A 23,465-nucleotide genomic window follows, 5' to 3' on the forward strand; every position below is an offset into this window, starting at 1 on the left:
CCCTCACAAGGCCATTCCGCGCTCTATGGAAGGTGACCCTTTTCTTCTGCGCATATTCTTGCCCCCCTTTGCTGCAGTGGTTCCTTCTGGTCTGATACAGTGTATGAGGGTCCCAGTCTGTTCAATCATTTTGTAAGCACCCCCCCGCTTTTAAAAAGATTTTTAAAAATGTATTTATTTGAGGGAAAGAGAGAGCGTACAAGCAGGGGGAGCGGCAGAGGGAGAAGCAGGCTCCCCGCCGAGCAGGGAGCCCGACGCGGGACCCGATCCCAGGACCCTGGGATCATGACCTGAGCGGAAGGCAGACGCTTCACCGACTGAGCCACCCGAGCGCCCCTATTTTGTCAGCCTTTGGATAGTGGTTTTCAGGCCAAAACCGTCAACTTGACACCAAGTGCCAGTTAGTCTCCTCAGGGAGTGGTGCTGTTCTGGCGGCTCAGCCCTGGTTCTCTTGTTCTGGACATTAAACCCTGTGAGAGAGATTCTGTGCTACTGGACAGACTGGCATTCTTGGCAATCGGAGTGACCCCTGCACTGGGTCCCTGGTCTTTGGCTAAGGGTCACCATAGTGGGGAAGGCAAGATGCAGGTCTCTGAAACTTACTCCCCAGAATAGGACAGTAAATAAAAAACAATACTGCACTTGGGGGAGGAGTATGGGGGGGGCAGAGATCAGTGCTATTCTACAAGACCTACGGGATACGTTGGCAGAGTTCCCATCACACCACTATCTACTTCAGTAGTTCAGGCTTTTTAGAAGGCAAACCTGCAGGCCACACGGACTACAGACTACAGACAAGTTCAACCAGGTAACAGTCCTGCTTGCAGACCTGGCACTGTTTTCTAAAGCAGATTTATATGCTCTCAGGTACATAGGATGCAGACTTTGATTTGACAAATACGTTCTTTTTATCCCACTCAGGAAGAGATCAGACGTCTGTATTAACGTGGAGCTGACAACATTACACGTTCAGTTTGCCCCGGGGCTGCTGTGACGGTCTGAAGGGGTCCAGACTATCTGGACCTCGTCCGTAACAGTGTAATTGTGCCCACCCAGCAGGACGATGGAGAGGTGGCTAGCACGTCGGAGACCCTGATACCCCACGTGCGTTCCAGGGAGAGGTGACAGTCCTGAGAAGGTTAGCAGCTCACTGCAGGAGATAGCGTGTGACTCACATTGTTTATATATATTATTTGGGAAGTTTTGGTAGATTGTTTCTCTAGCAATTTATGTTTACTGACATCAAATTATATTAACTTTGGATCTCCTCTGTAGTTAACGCTGAATTTTTCATTTACATTTATTTGTGAATTCTCTTTTATTCTCATTCCTTTTTGGCAAAAACTTGCCTATTTGTTAGCTTTTACGATGAACAAGAGTTTGATTTTGTTGATCCATCAGTATCTTTGTTTCTGTTTAGTTTATTATCTGAAATCTTGGACTTGACAGAGGCCAGTGAAAGACAGGAGGTCAGAAACTTCTTGGCATAATATATGGAATTAAGTTTGTCATGAGTAATCCACTCACCAGTTCCCCCAGTCTTGACCTCCAAGAGGGGCGCTGAGAAATTAGAGGGTAAGAGGAGCACCAGCATCCTGTAAAAATGCTTATTGCTGTGCTTGGGGCCAAGGTGCCCCAAAGTGAGGCTCCTGATATCAGAGGAGACTCCAGGGTTCTATGATGGAACAGGCCTAGTAGCAGAATTGAGAGAGACAAGATGACAGGGTTACTGTGATAGGCTCAAGGTCAGGATGGTGATCAGAATTGCTGTCCTTGCAGGCAACTTTGGAAGTGGTTGATCCTGGGGTCTAAAGGGCCAAAATAGACGGACAACTTATGAAAATCTTTTTTTTTTTTTTAAGATTTTATTTATTAAGTTGACAGAGACATCCAGCAAGAGAGGGAACACAAGCAGGGGGAGTGGGAGAGGAAGAAGCAGGCTCCCAGCAGAGGAGCCTGATGTGGGGCTCGATCCCATAACGCCGGGATCACGCCCTGAGCCGAAGGCAGACGCTTAACGACTGTGCCACCCAGGCGCCCCGAAAATCTTATCTCTATAATCAAAAATGTAGAAGCTGGATATCCTTAAGGATAGACCCAATAATTGGGTCACAAGTATATACTGTGAAACTGAGGATCAACAGGCCATTTTACCACCTGTCAGGCTGACTGCTTCTGGGTAATCAAATGACATTAACTCTCGCGGTCTTAGCCATGACCACGATCCTGTTATTATACTGTCTTTGCCTTAAAATGGCCCCTGACCTGAGGCCAGCCAGGATGCACAAGATGAGCCACGTTGCCCGTCTGCTTCTCTTGACTCTTCTAGGCATTAATGTGAGATAAAAAATCAAGCTGCTTCACGTCCACTACCGAAGTGCAGTCCAACCATGTTGCCTTTTCCTCAGCCTTCCTCGTCCCTGACGTTCGCTCTGTTCCTGTCAGGACCCTAAACACCAGCCACGTGAGTTACCTCTGCCGAGATACCCGTGCGTATCCATGTTTCCAGCCATACCTCCATCTGTGTTAAGTAAGTTCCTCAGTGCACTGCTCACAGCTTTGACCACTGGGAAGGCTTCCCCTGGAACTGTCTTTCAGGGTCTCCACACAATGAGGGGCTAACGTGATCCGTGGTCCTTTCCAGATGACAGTTGATGCATCTGTGAATTATTGCCTCTTCTGCTGGGCTTTATGCACTTTCCAGAGCCTGATACCAAATGAATCGTTCTACAATACAATGAATTCAGCAGCCATCAACGAACCTGGTAACACAGTTAGCACCAGTTACGGAATCACATGGTGGTGAAATGTGCAGGCTCTGTGAGGGCCGTGTGGTACGCAAGACTGCTTTTCAAGAAGAGTGTTCTGTCACAGAAATCGGGGTTTTGCTACAGAACCCTAGAGGTCTTTGCAACTCTGTTGGACTCCAGACAGCATCCTTCTCTGCCTTGGGTGCTCCTCACCCAGTAGACCTTCTGCAGCACGTGAGTTCAGCTGCGGGACGCCTCCCACCCATCCTGTGCCCCCGCAGAGCTCTCTTGCTCTACGTGCCACTCGAAACCGTAAGCTTCACAACTACCCAAGTGTGTTCCGTGCTGCCTCCCAACTTCAAAGCGGCCCACCAAGCACTACACCGTAGTGTGGTGGGACGGTGCAATTTAATGACTTGCCCTTTACCTTAAGGGATGTCCTGGCTTTCCTCAGTTTACGGAACTTCTAAAAATGGCATTGATGTCAGGCCTCTAGGTGCTTGTGAGCTTTACCTGACACCTTCTGGCCGGCGTGTGTCATCAGGGCGTCGCAGGTACTTGCCACTTCTTATACAGCAGCTGCAGACCTGTCCACCAGGCCCGGACTCCAGGCCAGCCTCTCCGACCAGCTGCCGCCTTCTGTGGCATCAGGCACGCGATGTATACATATGTAGGGTTGCGTATTCCTTTAACACGTTTTTGTCTATCCATTTTCATTCTTTCTTCAGAACCACATTTTAGAAATAAATTTTATTGATAAAAGTTGCAGACAATAAAACGTACCTATTTTTAACGTAGAGTTGAAGCCCCATGAGTTCTGCTAAGTGGCTCTGCCTATGTAACTACCACCTCCACCAAGTTGTAGACGATTTCCATCACTTTAGAATGTTCCCTGAACCTCTTCACAGTCAAATTTCACTCCTGCCACTGACCCCGACCCTTGGTCTCTCTTCTAACGCTGCGGATTATCTTTTTCTGTTCTGGAATTTCATATGAATGGAATTGTACAACGAGTAGCCCTTTGTACCCAACTTCTTTCACTTGGAGTCATGTTCTTGGGATTTGTGCATGTTATTGTGGGCAGCAGTTTTGTTTTAATTGCTGAGCATTCCATTGTATGGGTATGCCACAGTTTGTCTACCCATTCACCTGCTGATGGACATCTGGATTGTTAATTTTTGCTGTGAAGAACAGAGCTGAGATATTGTACTACACTCATCAGAATGGCCAAACATAAAAGACTGCTAGTACAAAATGTTGGCAGGGGTGCAGGGGAACCAGAACTCTTAGACATTGCTGGTGGGAAGAGAGTTTGGCAGTTTCTTAACAGTTATATGTAGGGGCACCTGGGTGGCTCAGTCGGTTAAATGTCTGCCTTCGGCTCAGGTCATGATCCCAGGGTCCCGGGATTGAGCCCCGCATCGGGCTCCCTACTTAGCGGAGAGCCTGCTTCTCCCTCTCCCTGTGCTGCTCCCCTTGCTTGTGCACGTGTTCTCTCTCTTTCTCTCGATCTCTGTCAAATAAAATTTTTAAAAAATCTTAAAGTTATATGTAGAGTTGTATGATGACAGACGGCAGCTACACTTACGATGACCGTAGCATAATGTACAGACTTGTCAATCACTATGCTGTACACCTGAAACGTTAACATTTTGTGTCAACTATGCTTCAATAAAAAAATAATTTAACGGTTAAATAAAAAAGTTAAACATGTACTGACCACAGGATTCGAAAATTCTCCTCCTAAGTATATACTCATGGGAAATGAAAACATATGTTCATAAAAATTTGTAGATTTTATAATCAGTTTAAGGAATGTTTGTTTTGTATCTGCTTCTAATCCCTGTTGCTGAAGCTGCAGATTGAGGGTCAAAGAGGAAAAAATTAGAGTCAACAAAAGGAGAGTCCAGAAGGGCATTACATTTATATATTTTTGTTCTTAAAAATATGTTCAGAAGATAGCTTTGTGTGCCAGAATATGGGAGCCCCTTGGGGCGCCTGGGTGGCACAGCGGTTAAGCGTCTGCCTTCGGCTCAGAGCGTGATCCTGGCGTTCTGGGATCGAGCCCCACATCAGGCTCCTCCGCTATGAGCCTGCTTCTTCCTCTCCCACTCCCCCTGCTTGTGTTCCCTCTCCGCTGGCTGTCTCTATCTCTGTCGAATAAATAAATTTAAAAAATCTTAAAAAAAAAAAAAGAATATGGGAGCCCCTTTCAACACAGGTATTCTTGTTTGTCCCTGTGTAATCTCTGGGCCACTGAAGAAACCCGACTTTGAAGTTAAAAGCAGGATGTTTTACTCAATGTATCTTAGGACCCACAGCCAAACATTCTGGACAAACAGCAGTGCACCCTTACGACACACCAAAAACCCTAAATTCCAAAAGGGATAAGAAGCAATATAAGAAACAAAAGTATCATGTATAGTTATAAGAATATTTACAATATAGACGAAGAGTTTCAAGTGTACAGTAACTCGACAACTCTATCAGGTGTAGCTACCATCCGTCACCATACAATGCTATTAAAAAACCACTACATTCCCTACATCCTACCTGTAATTCCCATGACTCGGCCCTTCCGGAACCGGAAGGCCGTGTCTCCCACTCTCCCCCTTCACCCATTTTGTCCATCCCCCCATCCCCTCCCTCTGCGACCACCAGCCAATTTGCCTTCCTTTACTCCTCTTCCATTTTTTATAGCGGACTGCCTTTCCTGCCTCTAAGTCTTTTCGCAGCAACTGTTCCCTCCCCCCGTGCCGACTCTCACCTAACCCGCACGTTCCCCCAGCCCCGGGGCTCCGAGCTCTTTAAGGGCAGGACGCTGTCTGGCCTGCACTCACACCTCCCCTACGGCCGCGGCAGTACCCCACGGCGCAGGGACCAGAGGGGCTCTCGGGTCATCCTGGCAGTGCAGCCGTTCCAGCTCCTGTTTCCGGAGGGCGCCAGGGCGGCTCAGAACCCGCGGGAACACGGAGCCCCGCACCCCTGGGGCGGCAGCGTCTGGGCTCGGCCCGAGGGAGCCCTTGCCGTCCCGGACGCGCGGGTCTCTCGGCATTGCAGTCCTGCACGCGGGCATTTCGTTTACAGCAGCGGTCCAGGCGGGGGTCTTTCACGGAAGTGCTGGGGCCGCAGTCGCTTCCGGTTAGGCTCTAGGTCTCGGGCTGTGGGCATGGGGCATTCTGGGAGTCGTAGTTGAGGCCAATGGTATTTGTCTCGGGGCGCCATTGCCTCCCCTGCCGGGCGCTGTGGGAGTCACAGTGTGCGTGGAGAGCGCTCCTTCCCTCGCTCAGAGGCCGCGGTGGGTCCTGGGAAGTGTAGTCGTCTGAGGCCCGCCCGCGCTGGTGCCGTGTGCGCAGGCGCGCGACTCTCTAGCAGTCACAGTAGGAGGGTAAGCTCCTGCCCTCGCCTGTGGCCGCGGTGGATCTTGGGAAGTGTAGTCGTCTGAGGCCCGCCCGCTCTGGTGCCGTGTGCGCAGGCGCGCGACGCTCCGGTAGTCACTGTAGGAGGGTATGCTCCCTCCCTCGCCGGCGGCCGCGGTGCGTCCTGGGAAGTGTAGTCGTCGGAGGCCCGCGGCCTGTTCAGGGGTCCGGTCCCAGAAGCTCTGGCAGGCGGAGTTTCCGCGAGGCTGGCGGCGGGGTCCCCGAACGCAGAGCCGAAAGTCTGGCTAGCGTGGGGTCGGAGGTGTGTGAAGCGGCCCTCCCTGCCCGTGTGGCCGGGCCAAAGGCTCCGTCTGGAGCTCGAGACCGCCTGGGCCACCCCGCCAGAGGCGCAGAGGAAGCGCGCCGTCCTGTGACCCCGTTAAAGGGGGAGGGGTTGGCGGGGGTGCGGGTCCGGTCCAGGCTCCCCGGAGCGCAGGCGGGGGACCCTGGGTGGCGAGGACGGCCCGCCGCCCGCGCTCTTACGGCTTCGTTCTCTCCGCCAGCTCTGCCGTGAGCGCCGGTCCGACGTCCGCAGCGCCGGCCGTGAGCCATGCCTCAGGTAAGCCGCACTCTGCCCGCCTTCTGGATGCAGCTGCGTTGTGCAGGCCGTGCTGCCCTAGGCTTACTTTCTCCGGATCCTCCCGCCCCGGGCTCCCCTTCCGCCGCTCGCGCGGACTGGGGCGTGAGGCGGTGCGCGACAACCTCTGGACGGGGGCGCGTGTCTGACCGCGCTCGCGAGTTTTAGGGGAAGAAGGGGCAGCCAGCGGTGCCGGTGTTTTCTCCTTTTCGCAGTGTTAGAGCGAGGACTGCTTGACTCTGCCCTCGCGCCCGCTGCCCCTTTATCCCCCTATTTTTATTAGGCGTGTGATTTCTGCAGCAGCAGCATCGGCATCACCGGAGAACTGGCTGAATGTCTGTTCATGAGCTCAGCCCAGACCTCCTGAACCAGAAACTCTGGGCGTGCGGCTCCAGGCGCTCTTGCACCACTTTCAAGTGATGCGTGACCCATCCTAAGTCTTGGGGGTGCAGCAGGAGCAAAACAGAATCTCTGGCACTTGCGCTTCACAGACGTGGGGGATGAGCTCGCCAGCCATTCTGATTGAGTCTGCTTTTCGTTCCACTTTTCTACTTCGTGTCGTGTCATATTTGTCTCCAAATCCGGATGCTCCCCAGGTTGTGCTGGGGAGCGCAGTTTCCGTCTGTGCTACAGAGTCCACTGTGTAGGAAATAGCTTTATTAGCTGATAATCTTTTAACTTTTACTCTGTGTGTGGGGGTGAGAGAGAGAGGGAGGAGCCGCAGAGGGAGAGAGAATCCTGAAGCAGAGTCCCCGCTGAGTGCAGAATCCGGGGCTCCCTCCCAGGACTCCAAGATTGTGACCTTAAATCAAGAGTCAGCTAGCTGCTCAAAGGCCTGAGCCACCCAGGTGCCCCTAAAACGATGTTTTTTTGTTTTTGTTTTTTTAAGTTTTAAAGATTTTATTTATTTATTTGACAGAGAGAGACAGCCAGCGAGAGAGGGAACACAAGCAGGGGGAGTGGGAGAGGAAGAAGCAGGCTCCCATCAGAGGGGCCTGATGCGGGGCTTGATCCCAGAACGCTGGGATCACGCCGTGAGCGGAAGGCAGATGCTTAATTACTGAGCCACCCAGGCGCCCCTAAAACGATGTTTTTAACTGTAAAATATAACTGCCATACATCTGGGGCTCAGACTAGCCTGGCACCTTTTAAAATTTCTGTTCGTGCTTAATGGTTATGTGGATTATGTAAGTTGGGCAAAACCAGGCTGCAAAGCAGGGCCTTATTGTTACCCCTACCTCCAAGGAGAACAGGTTCCATCCTGGGAGATACTAAGTTTCTTCCTGGGGTCGTCCTTGACACTTGACTGCTTCCCTTATCCCACTTGTTCTGACATTGCTTAAATAACCGCTTGGTTTCATAGCTGTTTCCTCTGGAATGGGGACAACTGTGATGCAGTTGAGTGCATGCCCCTTTTCAGGGGTGCTGCTGCTGTCTGCTCTGGCCAGTTGTTACTGATGCAGTTTTTGAATGTAGGTGGGGTCCGGAGGTGACAGCTAAGAAAGAATTCTTGAGACATCTTTGGTGCAAAAAGGTTATTTTACTAAAACCTGGGGACTGGACCCGTGGGCAGAGAGAGCTGCTGCATTGGAGCTGTGGGGGGTGACTGATTATATACATGGGAGTTGGGGGAGGTAAGGAAAAAGAGAGGTTTTCAAAAGAACTTTCATATGCTGAAGAGGACCTGGAAGATATTGGGGTGTTGCCATTGTCAAGGTAAGGTTGTTTTTTCCTCTAGCAAGGCATTAACAGTAAGACAGTTGGGAGTTTCCTTGCAGAAGTTAGGTTATTGATAAGAATGCTTTTTTCTTGTAAATCACTAAGACATTTGTAAACTGAGGGAGACTCTTGTTTTGCAGGACTTGAATCTCTATAAATAAACCATTTGTTTTTCCTTCCGTTAGCTTTAGAGCAGCCAGGAGTGCCTGAGGAATGTCACATGTAACCCACCTGGGATTCGGGGTGTGTCAGGGGGGTTGTGCTGTGTCAGCTTGTGCGTTGTCCGAGCTTGCCTTCTGCTTCCTCATCAGTTACCAGGAAGAAATCTTGCCAAATCATTAAAATAGGGCTGCCATTAAAGAACATATACATTGTCTATTAAATACAAAGGGATTGTCTTCACTATTCATTAAGTGCTGTAAGAGTCTAAGAACTTTAACAACAAACAGCCAGAAATCCATGTTCACATGTATAACCCTTTATCTTTCACAAAATTGTTAATAATTTCAGGACCAATTGCATTTATTTTTTTCTCCTTTTCTCCAATTGTACAATAAAACGAAACAGCTAGGCTCTAACACTCTTACTAATTACTCGAGTTCTGAGAACTCCCATTTCTACTACTTATCTACGCTGTCTGTGCTCTCCACAGTGGGACTCACTTCCCTCCTTGATCAGGGCCTTCGGGAGCATGGGTGTTGGTTGTGCAGGCATCTGTGTGTCATTTCAGGGGTCAGTGTCATTCAGAGATGTGGCCATTGACTTCTCCCAGGAGGAATGGGAATGGCTCCAGCCTGCTCAGCGGGATTTGTACAGACACGTAATGTTGGAGAACTATGGCCACCTGGTCTCACTGGGTAAGCGTATTCCTCCTCCTCCTCTTTGTCAGAATTTGAACTTCGGGATGGCTTGGTGAATCTTGGTTTTCTGACTGAAATATTCCCAAGGGAAGTATGTCAGTTTTCTTTTTCCTTAATGATTTTTATGTTAAAGTAATCTAAACACCCAATGTGGGGCTCGAACTTACAACCTGAGTGCATCCTCTACAGACTGAGCCAGCCAGGCACCCGTTTTTTACTTTTCAAGACGGATCATAACCACCTAATCCTTAGACATCTCTCATATTTACATTTGGCATTTCTTTTAATGGCCTCTCTTCTAGGGACTCAAGGACTAATAGTGTGTTTATTTCATTTTATGCAAGCAGGTCTTAACATTTCTAAGCCATATGTGGTTTCCTTATTGGAGCAGGGGAGAGAGCCCTGGCTGGAGAAAGCAGAGGTGAGAAGAGATCTGTTTTCAGGTAAGTTAATAACAACCCCACTAATCAATGAGAAAGCAATACTTTTTTACTTGTTGGTTGTAAAGTTTTCCCTTAAAGATCGCAGAGGTATGCGGACTATGAAGTCTTGCCTATCGCTCCGTAAGGGCTTCCGTCCACTCACCAGTCTGTCTTCAATTCTCTTCTTGTTGTTTCCCCATTTTTTCACAGAGAGATGTGTTCTTTCTATTATTAGCTCTCTCTGGGCTGTGAGTTTCATTTCTTTTTGACTTTTCCTCCCTTTCTTTCTTGAAATTGACCTATGTTTCTGTTGCCTAAATTAAAAGGTATATATTTTTTCTGTAAACTGTTGTTCATTTAACCATCTTGGGAAGACTAATTTGTTACTTTTTGGTCAATTGATGGGGTTTATTCATTCATTCACACATTCTCTTAGTATTTATTTGAGAGACTTTCTCTTAGGTGCTACAAAGAGTAGCCAGTATAAAAAAGTGTAATAACTACCAACGAAGTTAGAGCCTAGTAAGATAAAATAGGTCTGGAAATCACTTCATTACATGTCCTCCAACTTGCAGTTCAGTAATAAGGAAAAAGGAATTTCTCGTTGGTGTTTTAGGCCTAGATAATTTACCTAGGTATAGTAGTAATAGAAACATAAAAACAGGAGAAGGATCAGTTTTGGAGAAAAAGTGATGAATTCGTTTAAGATAAGCTTGGTGCGGGTAGAGAATGGTGTTTCCAAGTGAAGATTCGCAGCAAGCTGTTGGAATATATGATAGGAAAAAGTTCTGGTTAGAGATGTAGGTGTGGGAATTTTAATATTAAGCAAAAATTGAAGCCACGACAGTGAGACGTCACCTTGGGTTGACAACAGAACTGCTGCTGAAGCTCTTTAAAAATCAGTGGCCATGCCCCACCCTGGAAGATTCTGACATGGAAGATCCATGGACCTTAAATGCTGTATTTATGAAAAGTTCCCCAAGTTCTTCAGTTGATTCTGAAGCCTCTGCTGGTGGCATATTTCACTGAGATGACAGGAGGAGTGCTTACATGTGCAGAGAAGCAGCAGCCGGGAAGGACTGATGAGGGACCAAGAACAGGTGCCATGAAAACAGCTTCAGCTGCGAGGAGCCTGGTGGTGAAGCCTGCATGCTCCAGAGACTTTCAGGAGGGCGTGGAAAGAACTGATGTGGGCTGAGGTCACGAGCTGGAGCAGGTGCAGGGGGATTTCTTCATTTAGGTAGGAGCTGAAGAAGAGTGTCCTCTTCTAAATCTTGTAAAAATAATAAAACTGATAGAACAATTTACAAGGGATGTGCGGTAAAGGACAAACAGAAAAATTGTCTCTAATTCCACTACTTCATTCTTTCATTCACTTACTTATTTTTAAAGTAATGTCTGTGCCCAACGTGGGGCTTGTACTTCCAACCCTGAGATCAAGAGTCACATGCTGGGGTGTCAGGGTGTCTCAGTCCGTTAAGCCTTCGGCTCAGGTCACGATCTCGGGTTCCTGGGATCTCATCCCATGTCGGGCTCTTTGCTCGGGAATCTGCTTCTCCCTCTGCTCTCCCTTTGTCCCTTCCTCCCTCTCTCTCCCAAATAAAGAAATAAAATCTTAAAAAAAAAAAAAAAAAGTCACATGCTCTACCGACTGAACCAGCCAAGCGCCCCTCCACAACTTTAATACAGCTCTTCCAGTATTTGTGTGTTCACTCGAGTACCCCCCCCCCCTTTTTAACAGGAAGTAGGATTCATCGGTGAATGAGGAGGGGGCAGTGCCAAGGTTCTCATGAGCACAGGGCCTGCATTTGTCCAGGGAGCCATGGTTACGGATGTATTTGACCCCACAGAGATGGGGGGGGTCATTTGAGATGAACTGCTTTTCAGCCATCGTGGCTTCAAATTCCTGTGCATTAAAGTGAGTAAAGCCCCACGTCTTGGAGATGTGGATCTTCTGGCAGCCCCAGGGAACTTGGACTTGTCCATGTTCCTTGTTCTGCACCTTGGTATGGGTGGACATGATTTGGCCTATGTGGTCCCTGGCCACTGTGGCCTGAGATTTTCCAAGGGAACCTTGGACCCTGTACTGGGGATGGCATGAGGTCAGACATGAATGTCCACTGGAAAGGGCTGTGGCCAAGGTCCTGTAAGGCAACCCATGTAAGCAACAGGCCGCACACACTACTGAGGAGGCCACTGCTGGCCACTGTTGCACACCAGACCCCCCATGGGGAGAGAGCACAGCTTGCTTCGTTGGCTGCAGTCCAGTACCTTTGTAGAAGACATCACACAGAAATAATGCATAAAATATGAACGTGCAGCTTAACAAATGATCGACCACCACTCAGGTCAGTAAGCAGAACACTGCCTGGTCCCTGCGAGCTCTGTGTGTGACCCCCCCCTTCCCCACCCAAAGGCAGTCTTCTCTCTAATGGGAGTAACTCACCCTGTTGGTTACTTGACAAACTTTGTCAACAGTGTGTTTCTAATCACTGTAGGTGTGTGTGTTTGTGAACTTTATATAGACGGGTTCATAATGTATTTATTGTGATTTGCTTCTCAAAATTACTTTTAAGGGTTATGCATTTTGCTATTACTCTAGTAGTTTGTTTCATCGTACAAGTCAGTACTCCCCAGTTTATCTGTTCGATCATTGAGGGTTTCTTGGGTTGCTTGCAGTTTAGGGCTGTTGCAAGCAGTGCTACTGCTGTCCCTGCACCCTGGCAAACACTGGCACAGATTTCCTGTGCTATATTGAGGACCGGAATTGCTGGGTCAGAGGACAGTATACCTCTTTCTTATCATCAGATAATGCCAAAGTGTCTTCCAGAGTGCTTTTCCTGACTTACATTCTCACAAACACCGTAAGTGGGTCCTCCTTGCTCACCATGCTTACTAATGCCCAATACAGTGAGGCACCATAGTATCGACCTGTCAGAAGAGTGTGCACTGGGAGCTTGTTGTGGTTTCAAACTGCATTTCCCTGATTACGGATGAGGTTGAGCACCTTTCCATGTGTCATCGGACATTTAGATACCCTTGCTTGTGAAGTGCCTCTTGAAGGTTTTACTCCTTTATGTATTGGATTCTCTGTCTTTTTCTTATTGATTTGTAGATGTTAATATATTTCAGATACAAATTCTTTGCTAGTTATTTTCACTGCAAATATTTTCTCTCATGTGGCATACTTTTCCCCTTAATAACCTCTTCGATGAATGCAAATTCATTTTAGTGTGGTCAGACTTGCAAATCTTTCCCTGTGTAGTTGACCAGCTTAAGACATTGTTCCCTACCGTGAGGTCATTATGAAGGCATTTTCCTGTATTTTCTCTTAAAAAAGCCTAGTCGTTTTGCCATTCACATTTAGACCCGTTGTCCACTTTGAATTGATTTTTGTGTGTTGTGTGAGTTACTGGTCAATTTTTATTTCTCTGGAGGAGATCCGGTTATCTTGACACTACGTACTGACACGTCCGCCCTGTCCTTGTTTTGTCATAAGTTTCTCATAATTAAATGTTAGTGTTTGTGTGTATTTATGAGTTCTCTGTTCTTTTTATTGATTGTCTCTTTTTCTATCCTTGCATACATCTGTACAGCCTTAGTTATGGACTTGATAACATTTTACTGTATTGACCTCACCCCACCCCACCCTTTTTTTTTCTGAATAATTTAAAAGTAAATTGCAGACATCTCAACATTTCACTGAACAGTACTTCATCATGTGTAAAGTATAGGGGCATTTTCTACATTTTCTAGCATTTTTCATACCAAAATAACAGTTTTGCTAGTATTTTTTTAAAAAGCACTGTCCATACATAAATGCTTCATAAGTGGGTTTTATAACTGGATTGTCTATAGCTGTCCTGTTCCGCAGGATGATGGAATGTTTTTGTTTCTCTGTATGTCCTGTAACTTGGATTTTAACCTATTTATTTTGATGTTTTAAGACTTTGGGTCTTGTTTAAGTCCTGCTGAGGTGATAATTCTATGTAGGCAGGTTGTCACTATGGCTAGCTTGAGGCCATCAGTTCTAACCTCTCTTCTGTGTATGTGCTTCTAGGACAGTCCTGTTTTCAAAGCTGCTGTAGGTCTGCTGTATTTGTCCTGCATATGCACTTCCTACTGGCCTTTCCGAACCTGGGCATGGGGCTCCCCTTTGTTTCTGTTTTTGGTTTCTGGTATGGTATATGGGGTCAGATCCAGGCGTGCACAACTCAGGGATGAGCTCAGGATTTCTTGAGCTCTCTCTCCTACTCTTCTTGGCTCTCAGGGCCCCTCTTCCAGACCTTTAGTTTCCCCTCCGCTCTGTATTACCTGCAGCTGTGTCTGCCTGTGCACCCAGGCAACAAGGAGACAGAAAATGAGGAAAATCGGTATTATTCCTGTGCTGTAGGAAACACAGATTTTTCTTTTCTTTTAAGATTTTATTTATTTGAGAGAGAGAGAGCAAGCAGGAGCTGGGGGAGGGGCCGAGGGAGAAGGGAGCCTGATGCGGGGCTTGATCCCAGGATCCTGAGATCATGACCTGAATCGAAGGCAGACGCTTCACCGACTGAGCCACTGAGGCGCCCCAAGATGAGCAGCTTTGAAGGGGAGGGGAAGATTATATCAGCTTGCGACTTACTGAGTTTTGGATCTTTGTGGGATACTTGACCATATCAGCTCATTAGGCAACTGAGTAGCATACTCTGGAGCTTAACAAAGATCACTGTGCTTTTCAAATTTTAGTCATTTGGAGATGTTTTTCTTTTCTTTTTCTTTTTTTAGATGTATTTTAGAGAGCGCATGCACATAAAGGGGGAGGGGGAGAGGGAGAGGGCGAGAAATCCTCAAGCAGACTCCCCACTGAGCACAGAGCCTGATGTGGGGTTTGATCCCAGGACCTAGAGAGCATGACAGCTGAAATCAAGAGCTGGTCACTTAACTGACTGAGCCACCCAGGTGCCCCTAAAGATTTTATTTTTTTATAAGTAATCTGTACACCCAACGTGGGTCTCAGACTTACAACCCTGAGATCATGAGTTGCACACTCCACCGACTGAGCCAGCCAGGCAGCCCACACTGTTGAATTTATTCTTAAGCAACTTTCCCTACTTTCTTATAGATATATGGCTTTTCTGTAGGAATGCTAGTGAATTTGTGTATTTATATCTTTCAGTCTTTATTGTAGCAATAAAAATACCCTAAACCTTTCTAGATTGATTCTTCCCTGCAAATACAGTAATGATTTTTTAAAAAATTAATAAACTTTTAAAAAGCAGTTTTAGGTTCACAGCAAAATTGGAGTGGCAAGTACAGAGTCCCTATAAACCCCAAGCCCCACCACAGCCTCTGCACTGTGGACATCCCACACCACAATCCCGTATCATAATAGTATATTTGTCACAGTTGATGAAGCTAGATGGACACATCGTCACCCAAAGTCTACAGTTTGCAGTAGGTTTTGCTCTTTGTGTTCTACGTACATTCTGTGGTTTTGGCACATGTAAATGAGTGACAGGTAGCCAACATTGTCCTATCATACAGAATAGTTGTACTGTCCTAAAAATCCTTCATGCTTTGCCTGTTCATCTGTCTCTCCTCTCTTACCTCTGGCAACCACTGATCTTTTTATTCTTTTTATTGTCACCCTGGTTTTGCCTTTTCCAGGACGTCTTATAGTTGGAATCATATAGTAGTTGGCCTTTTCAGATTGGCTTCTTTCACTTAATACTGTGCATTTAAGGTTCCTTTATACCTTTCAATGGGTCAACAGCTTATTTCTTTTTTTTTTTTAATAGAAACTTTTTTTTTTTAAAAGATTTTATTTATCAGAGAGATAGAGCACAAGTGGGGGGAGCAGCAGAGGGAGAGGGAGAAGCAGGCTCTCCACTGAGCATGGAGCCCAACACGGGACTTGATCCCAGGACCCTGGGATCATGACCTGAGTGGAAGGCAGACGCTTCACTGACTGAGCCACCCAGGTGCCCAACAGCTTGTTTCTTTTTAGTGCTAAATAATATTGTATTGTCTGCATGAACTACATTACTTTTGCATTTTCCTACTGAAGGGTATCTTGGTTGCTTCCAAGTTTTGGCAGTTATAAAGAAAGCTGCTATAAACATCCATATGCAGGCTTTTGTGTGAACATAAGTTGTGAATTAATTTGGGTGAATACCAAAGAGTGCAATTGTTGAATCGTGTGGTAAGAGAATGTTAGTTAGGAAACTTCCAAACTGTGTACCTGGGTGGCTCAGTCGGTGAAGCGTCTGCCTTCCACTCAGGTCATGATCCCAGGGTCCTGGGATTGAGTCCTGCATTGGGCTCCCTGCTCCGCTGGGACTCTGCTTCTCCTTCTGCCCCTCCCGCCCATTTGTTCTTTCTCATTCCCTCTCAAGTAAATAAATAAAAGAAACCGCTAAACTATTTTCCAAAGTGGTTCTGCCATTATACGTTCCAACCAGCAATGAATGATAATAGTTCCTGTTGCTCCGCATCCTTGCCAGCACTTGATGTTGTTAGTGGACTGGATTTTGGCCATTCTAATAAGTGTGTAGCGGTATCTCATTTTAATTTAGAATTCTCTCATGACACGTGGTGTTGAATATCTTTCCATATTCTTGCCATCTGTATATCTTCTTTGATGACATGTCTGTTCGGGTCTTTTGCCCATTTTTAAATCGTATTGTTCATTTTCTTATTGTTGAGTTTTAAGAGTTCTTTGTATATTTTGGATGTCAGGTCTTATCAGATATGTCTTTTGCACATATTTTCTCCCTGTCTCTCGCCTGTCTTCTTCTCTTGATGTTGGCTTTTGCAGAGCAGAGGTGTTTTTTTGTTTTATTTTGTTTAATGAAGTTCAATTTATCAATTACTTTCCTAGATCATGACTTTGGTTATTGTATCTAAAAAGTCATTGCCATACCTAAGGTCATCCAGGTTCCTCCTATGTTGTCTTCTAGGAGTTTTATAGTTTTGTGTTTTACGTTTAGGTCTATGATCCATTTTGAGTTAATTTTAGTCAAGAGTGTAAGATCTGTGTCTAAATTCATTTTTACGCATGTGGATGCATAGTTGTTCTAGGACCATTTGTTGAAAAGAGGTCTTTGTTCCTTTGTCAAAGATCAGTTGCGTATAATTCTGCAGCTCTATTTCTGAGCTCCCTACTCTGTTCCATTGATCTACTTGCCTCATCTTTCACCAGTACCACACTGTCTTCATTACTGTAAGTTTATAGTAAGTCTTGAGGTCAGGTTGTGTCAGTCCTCTCACTTCGTTCTTTTCCTTCAATATCCCGTTAGGTATTCTAGGTCTTTTGCTTCTTGATGTAAACTTTAGATTCAGTTTGTTGGGATTTATAAAATTACTTTCTGGGATTTCATTATGTCTATAGATCAAGTTGGGAAGAATTGACATCTTGACAATATTGAATCCTCCTATGAACATGGAATTTCTATCTCTCCATTTAGTTCTTACTTCATATCTTTCATCAGGGTTTTGTAGTTTTCCTTTTTTAAATCAGGTACATGTTTTGTTAGATTTATACCCAAGTTTTTCATTTTTTGTATGCTAATGTAATGTCTCAGTTTCAACTTCCATTTGTTCATTGCTTGTATATGGGAAAGACTGACGTTTATACATTAAGCTTATATCCTGCAATTTTGTTACAAGCACTTATTCCAGTTTTTTGGTAAAATTTTTCAGATTCTCTGCATAGATAATAGTGTCATCTGCCAATAAAAAGTTTTATTTCTTCCTTGCCAATCTGTATACCTTTTACTTACTTTTCTTGTCTTATTGCATTAGCTAGGAATTCCATTACAGCATTGAAAAGTAGCGCTGAGTGGCGCTTGGGTGGCACAGTCGGTTTAGCATCTGACTCTTGGTTTCAGCTCAAGTCTGATCTCAGGTTTGTGGATTGAGCCCCATGTCAGGCTCTGTGCCCAGTGCAGGAGTCTGCTTGAATTTCTCTCTCTCCCTCTGCCCCTCCACCCTGCACTTCTCTCTCTCTCTCACTCACTGAAATAAATAGATCTTAAAAAAACCCAAAAAAACAAAAAACAGTGCTGAGAAGGGACATCCTTGCAGTGTTCCTGGTTTTAGCAGGAAAGCTTCAAATTTTTCACCAATAATATGGTGTTAGCTATGGGTTTTTTTGATGTTCTTTACAACTTGAGGAAATTCCACCGTATTGCTAGTTTGTTGAGTTTTTTCATGAATGGATGTTGGATCTTGCAAGGCACGTCTACTGGTAACATGTTTCCTTAGTTTTTGTCTCAGAAAATCTTTATTTCTCCTTCACCTTTGGAGAATAGTTTTGCAGGGTACACAATTCTAGGTTGGTGGGTTTTTTTCCTCTCAGCACTATACTATGCTAAGTACTATCTCAGTGATCTTAAGTAACAGTGAGTGCATTTAGAAGTTTTGCTTTGAGTATATTAGTTGCTCATTTATCATAGGAACCCTTTAAGAATAGATCCTTGTGGGTGCTTAGGTAGCTTGGTTGGTTAAGTGTCCGACTCTTGGTTTTGGCTCAGGTTGTGATCTCAGGGTGTGAAATTGAGCCCCGCGTCGGGCTCCGTGCTCAGAGTGAAGTCTGCTTGAGATTCTCTCTTCTTCTCTCTCTGCACCTCCCTCCACTCGCACGTGCTCTCTCTGAAACAGATAAATCTTTAAAAGAAAAAAAAAGAATGAATCCTTGTATTTCTCTAGGCTTTTCATCAGTGTAAGTGCTAAGTTATATCAGACATTTGACATTTACCTAAAAGAGTATGGGCATATAGATGATAGAAGGAGGAGAGGTGACTTCGAGGGAACAAATGCTAATATATAATTAGCATTCTGTTCATATTTTGAACCTGGTTTTCTTGGTTGTTCCTGTACTCGCGTTGGTCTGAAACCGTATGGCAGGTAGGTACTAAATCAATGCGGTCAGCCCCAGCTGCTTTTTCTGATGCATTAAATATTGTTGTTCACCTGAAATATCCTGCTGTGTTTCCGTTCCCAGCTAATTTCTGCAGTGAAGCCTTTCTAGATGAAGCTTTTCCTTACCAGTTGCAGTGGATTTTTAGATCTCATATCTGATCTTTCATACAGTTTTTACCCTAAATATAAGGAGCTTATTATGTTTCTTATATCATTGTTTTCTTCTGTGTCCTCGTGAAGAGAATAACTCCGTTTATATCCCTAGGGCTCTTACTGAGCTGCTCAGTAGATATAGAATTGGTTTATAGAAGAGCCAGGAGAGTAATTTAAGATTTTCCTTTATTGAGACCATTTTCTTTTTTTCTTTTCTTTTTTTTTTTTTTTTTGAAGATTTTATTTATTTGACAGAGAGAGAGACAGCCAGCAAGAGAGGGAACACAAGCAGGGAGAGTGGGAGAGGAAGAAGCAGGCTCCCAGCGTAGGAGCCTGATGTGGGACTTGATCCCAGGACCCTGGGATCATGCCCTGAGCCAAAGGCAGACGCTTAATGACTGAGCCACCCAGGCGCTCCTGAGACCATTTTCTTAACCTTTGTTTTACTGCCTCACCTACCCTAATCTTTCATTTTAATGTGCCTACCATATATATATAGATCTTGACTCTTTTGTTCAGATACCTATTAAAGAAATAGGCCTGGGGCATCTGGGTGGCTCAGTTGGTTAAGCATCTGCCTTTGGCTCAGGTTGTGATCCTGGGGGTCCTGGGATCAAGCCCCATGTTGGGCTCTATGCACAGTGGGGAGCCTGCTTCTCCCTCTGCCTCTGCCCCTCCCTGTGCCCATGCACACAAGCTCTCTCTCAAATAAGTAAATAAAATCTTTTAAAAAAAGTTTTATATACTTTTCCTTAGAAGCTTAAGGTTAGTGATAATAAAAGATACCATTCCCCCCCATACAAAATAAAGTCAAAGTGTGTTTTAGAGAAAAATGAATTTTTTAGTGTTATTTGGAAATAATTTTAAACTTCCAGAAAACTTTCAAGAATAGTACAGGAATACCTATAAGCTCTTTACTCACTTCACCTATTGCTAATATTTTGCCCCATTCATTTTATCATTTGGTATATGATTTTTTTCTTGAAAGACTGGAGAATAAATTGCATATATCCTGGCTTTTTATCCCCACATATTCCTAAGTATTAGGATATGAGTGAATATAAAAAGTCTTCATATTATCATACTGTTTTGTTCCACCCAAAATGATAAAGTACCTTTCTAAAATGTAGCCTGGAGAAAATCAGGGCCGATGTTTGACTATTGAAAGCATCTGATAGGGTGCCTGGGTGGCTTAGTTGGTTAAGCATACAACTCTTGGTTTTGGCTCAGGTCATGATCTCAGGGTCATGAGATCAAGCCCTGTGTCGGGCTCCACACTCAGCTGTGAGTTTGCTTCAGATTCTCTCCCTCTGCCCCTCCCGCTGTGTTCTCTCTCTCTGTCTAATAAATACACCTTAGGAAAAAAAAAGCATCTGATGGAAAGACAGTGTTACACCAAAGCTGAGCTTCAGTTATCACTTTGGAAAGTAGAGTTAGAGTGAGGAGCGTAGTCCTTTCCACAGATACCTTTTACGTATTTATTTAAGTCACTGTTGGATGTTCCAGAGGCATTAAGTGAACACGGTCTGGTGTCTTTGTGGGACTCGAGGGACATTTGTGGTTTATTAGCAGCATTATGAAATTGTTTTTTTCAAGTCCTTTTGGCCTCAGATAAAGTTTAAGTAGAGCTGAGAAAGATGAAAACGCATCCTTTCCAACCAAGTATTTATCTTCCTGACCTGTTTTTTGTTTTTAAGATTTTATTTATTTGTCAGAGAGCAAGAGTGAGTGAGCACAAGCAGGGGGCAGGGTCAGAGGAAGAAGCAGCCCCCCCCGCCCCCGAGCAAGGAGCCTGATGCGGGGCTCGATCCAGGGACCCTGGGATCCTGACCTGAGCTGAAGGGAGACATCTAACTGACTGAGCCACGCAGGTGCCCCTTGTCCTGCTTCTTCCCTCACCTTGAGTTACTTCTATTTAGTCTTTCCTTTCTACCTACACCTCTCTTCTGAGGTCTTCAGCATTTCTGGGCAGACCACTCAGATTTCAGTCTGTATGAGAACTATGGAAGCCACGTAGTGTGGAGGTGGTGGTGGTGCTGTTTAGTCTCTCATTGAAAAAGTGAGGAGTGGCTTTACTTTACTCAATACAGGAAAAAATTTTGCTTTGTTTTTTTATTTTCAGAGTCAGATGGTGAGATCAAAGAGTTTTCTCCAAAAAATGTCATATATGAAGATGGCTCATCCCAGTATTTGGTAGTGGAACGAATTCTAAACCAAGACCCTGAATATTCCCGTTTTGAAGGAGGGTGGAAATGCGAGGAAGATACTCAGATGCAAGGACATCAGGGATGCATCAGGCAAGTGACTGTCTCTCATCAGGGAGCCCTGTCTCAGCACATGAGTGTCAATACCGTGGAGAGGCCCTACGGATGTCATGAATGTGGAAAAACTTTCAGTCGGCGCTTTTCCCTTGTGTTACACCAGAGAACTCATACTGGAGAGAAACCCTACGTATGTAAGGAATGTGGCAAGACCTTTAGTCAGATCTCAAACCTTGTGAAACATCAGATGATACATACTGGAAAGAAACCCCATGAGTGTAAAGACTGTAACAAAACATTCAGTTACCTCTCATTCCTCATTGAACACCAGAGAACACATACTGGGGAGAAACCCTATGAATGTACGGAATGTGGAAAGGCCTTTAGCCGTGCCTCAAACCTCACGCGACATCAGAGGATTCACATAGGAAAGAAACAGTATGTATGTAGGAAGTGTGGGAAAGCCTTTAGCAGTGGCTCAGAGCTTATTCGCCACCAGATTACACATACCGGAGAGAAACCTTACGAATGCATGGAGTGTGGGAAGGCCTTTCGCCGTTCTTCACACCTTACTCGGCACCAGAGCGTCCACACCACCAAAACCCCCTACGAATGTCACGAGTGTAGGAAAGCCTTCCGTTGCCACTCATTCCTTATTAAACACCAGAGAATTCATGCTGGAGAAAAGCTCTACGAGTGTGACGAGTGTGGGAAGGTTTTCACGTGGCATGCATCCCTTATGCAACATATGAAAATTCATGCTGGAGAAAAGCCCTATGCATGTACTGAATGTGATAAAACCTTTAGTCGGAGCTTTTCCCTCATTCTACATCAGATAACTCACACCGGGGAGAAACCCTATGTATGTAAGGTGTGCAATAAGTCCTTCAGCTGGAGCTCAAACCTTGCCAAACATCAGAGAACACACACCCTAGAGAGCCCCTATGAATATGAAAATTCATTTAGTTATCACTCATTCCTTACGGAGCACAGAGGAATTCGCACTACAGAGAAAACCTAACAGTGTACGGATTAAAAAAAAACAAAACAAAAAACAGGTAACGCCTTACTTTGACTTCAGAGGACTCCTGTCCTGGAAAGAAGCCTTAAGTGAATATGTTGAATGTGAACAAGGTGGGTCATACTTGATTTAACCTCCTGGAAAATAATAACCCAGGAATATGTCGGAAAGCCATTAGTAGCTGCTCATTCTTTTTGTAACATCGGAAGATGAAATCAGTACTGAGAAGACTTCATCTGGTAGAATTCCCTCACTCGATGTTTGTAAATTCCTACCAGGGAAGGACACATGGCCAATAAATGTGAGAAAGCTTTTATTTAGAAATTGGCCCTAATTCTGCATCTGTCAGCTCAAACGGGACAGTGTGTGGGCAAGGCTGCACTTTCTCCTGGACGTCAGCAAATTCATAATGAAGCAAAGTCATGCAAATGCAGTGATTTGGCAATGTCTTTGTGTACCATGCAATATTAAGTTTGAAAATACTCTTCAAAAGAGAAAAGGCAACCCTATCAAGGAACTGAATAGAGGGTGAATTTCTGCTGCTTTTCAGAACTGCAGAATTATACTGGGGATAAAACTATTGTAAGGAGTGTGGCAAAATCTTAGTTCTGAGAAGTCCTACTGGAGGGAATTTGTGGGAGTTTTTTTGGAGGGGATTATTTTTGTTTTAAAGCAAACTCAGAAAAGAAAGCTATGAATAAATACTTTGTTTTTAGTTAATTAATCTGGTACTTGCAGAGTTTTTTCCACAGCATGTGTCATTCTGAAGATGCAAATACCACAGTATTGACATCAGCAGTGAAGACTACTGTGCATTTGTAGAAACATACATGGTTACAGAAACATTTTTAGTATTTTATGGCTTTAACTGTGAGAGTTTAGATTTAAGGTTATGTTAACTCCTGTCTACCCTTGAATAGGACTAGACCTCTCTTAGCCTGAAGTAGACGTAGATGAGTTATGTCGCAGGAAAATGCCAAGGTGGTTCTCCTCTTTCGATCCACGTACAGTGGGAACATTCCTTTTGTAAGCACATATTTGTCAAAATAAACCAGATGATGTTTTTACTCTCCACGTACACCCTGCCCATTTTTTAATGTCCCTCTCAAAGGTGTATCTTATCTTGGAAGCATCTGTCTGCCTCTTAGGACTGAGCTTGCATTTAGGATAGGTAATATGCAGTTTAGTACTTGAATAAGTGCCTCATTTAAGGATGTTTCATGTATGGGTAAGTCTTCTTCCCCCAAGTGAGAGGCTGGCAATTTTCTTTCCTGCTTAACTGTGCTGTAACACATAGCCGTTGCCCAGTGATTGTCTCAAAAGCCTCAGTCTCTACCAGAACAGCTCCTTTGTACAAATCCTTCCTTTCCTACGGTGTG

The 23,465-nt window shown here is 45.0% G+C and overlaps 1 protein-coding gene, 1 long non-coding RNA gene and 1 other non-coding gene across 6 annotated transcripts; 2 read left to right on the forward strand and 1 right to left on the reverse strand.

The window, feature by feature from the left end:
- The first annotated feature begins 952 nt into the window (after nucleotides 1–952).
- LOC121100046 lies at nucleotides 953–4,093 on the forward strand. 2 transcript variants are annotated; one of them, XR_005831784.1, is made up of 3 exons: nucleotides 953–1,138; nucleotides 2,330–2,530; nucleotides 2,645–4,093. It is a non-coding gene; the product is annotated as an uncharacterized LOC121100046 (long non-coding RNA). The 2 variants fall into 2 exon arrangements; XR_005831783.1 differs by having other exon boundaries at nucleotides 2,330–2,464.
- A 2,202-nt stretch (nucleotides 4,094–6,295) lies between these two features.
- On the forward strand, nucleotides 6,296–23,164 carry LOC103678877 (zinc finger protein 140). 3 transcript variants are annotated; one of them, XM_040620088.1, is made up of 5 exons: nucleotides 6,296–6,431; nucleotides 6,673–6,728; nucleotides 9,196–9,322; nucleotides 9,670–9,768; nucleotides 20,927–23,164. In XM_040620088.1, the coding sequence occupies exons 2-5, from the start codon at nucleotides 6,720–6,722 to the stop codon at nucleotides 22,084–22,086; spliced, it is 1,395 nt and encodes a 464-aa protein (XP_040476022.1). In that variant the 5' UTR covers nucleotides 6,296–6,431; nucleotides 6,673–6,719; the 3' UTR covers nucleotides 22,087–23,164. The 3 variants fall into 3 exon arrangements, with proteins under 3 accessions (XP_040476022.1, XP_008706523.1, XP_008706524.1); XM_008708301.2 differs by lacking the exons at nucleotides 6,296–6,431; nucleotides 6,673–6,728 and having other exon boundaries at nucleotides 7,854–9,322; XM_008708302.2 differs by lacking the exons at nucleotides 6,296–6,431; nucleotides 6,673–6,728 and having other exon boundaries at nucleotides 7,854–9,322; nucleotides 9,673–9,768.
- Nucleotides 11,876–12,010, reverse strand: LOC121100070. The gene has a single exon (XR_005831801.1). It is a non-coding gene; the product is annotated as a small nucleolar RNA SNORA70 (small nucleolar RNA).
- Nucleotides 23,165–23,465: the final 301 nt, after the last annotated feature.

This window comes from Ursus maritimus, unplaced genomic scaffold (genome assembly GCF_017311325.1).
Source record: "Ursus maritimus isolate PB19 unplaced genomic scaffold, ASM1731132v1 scaffold_33, whole genome shotgun sequence".
Lineage (NCBI taxonomy): Eukaryota > Metazoa > Chordata > Mammalia > Carnivora > Ursidae > Ursus > Ursus maritimus.

What these genes read in the sequence shown, in the direction of transcription:
- LOC103678877 (XM_008708301.2), top strand. Translation starts at nt 9,157, where the DNA reads ATGGGTGTTGGTTGTGCAGGCATCTGTGTGTCATTTCAGGGGTCAGTG. An exon ending in TGGCCACCTGGTCTCACTGG is followed by an intron (nt 9,323 to 9,669) that starts GTAAGCGTATTC and finishes ATTTTATGCAAG; the next exon opens with CAGGTCTTAACATTTCTAAG. An exon ending in GAGAAGAGATCTGTTTTCAG is followed by an intron (nt 9,769 to 20,926) that starts GTAAGTTAATAA and finishes TTTTATTTTCAG; the next exon opens with AGTCAGATGGTGAGATCAAA.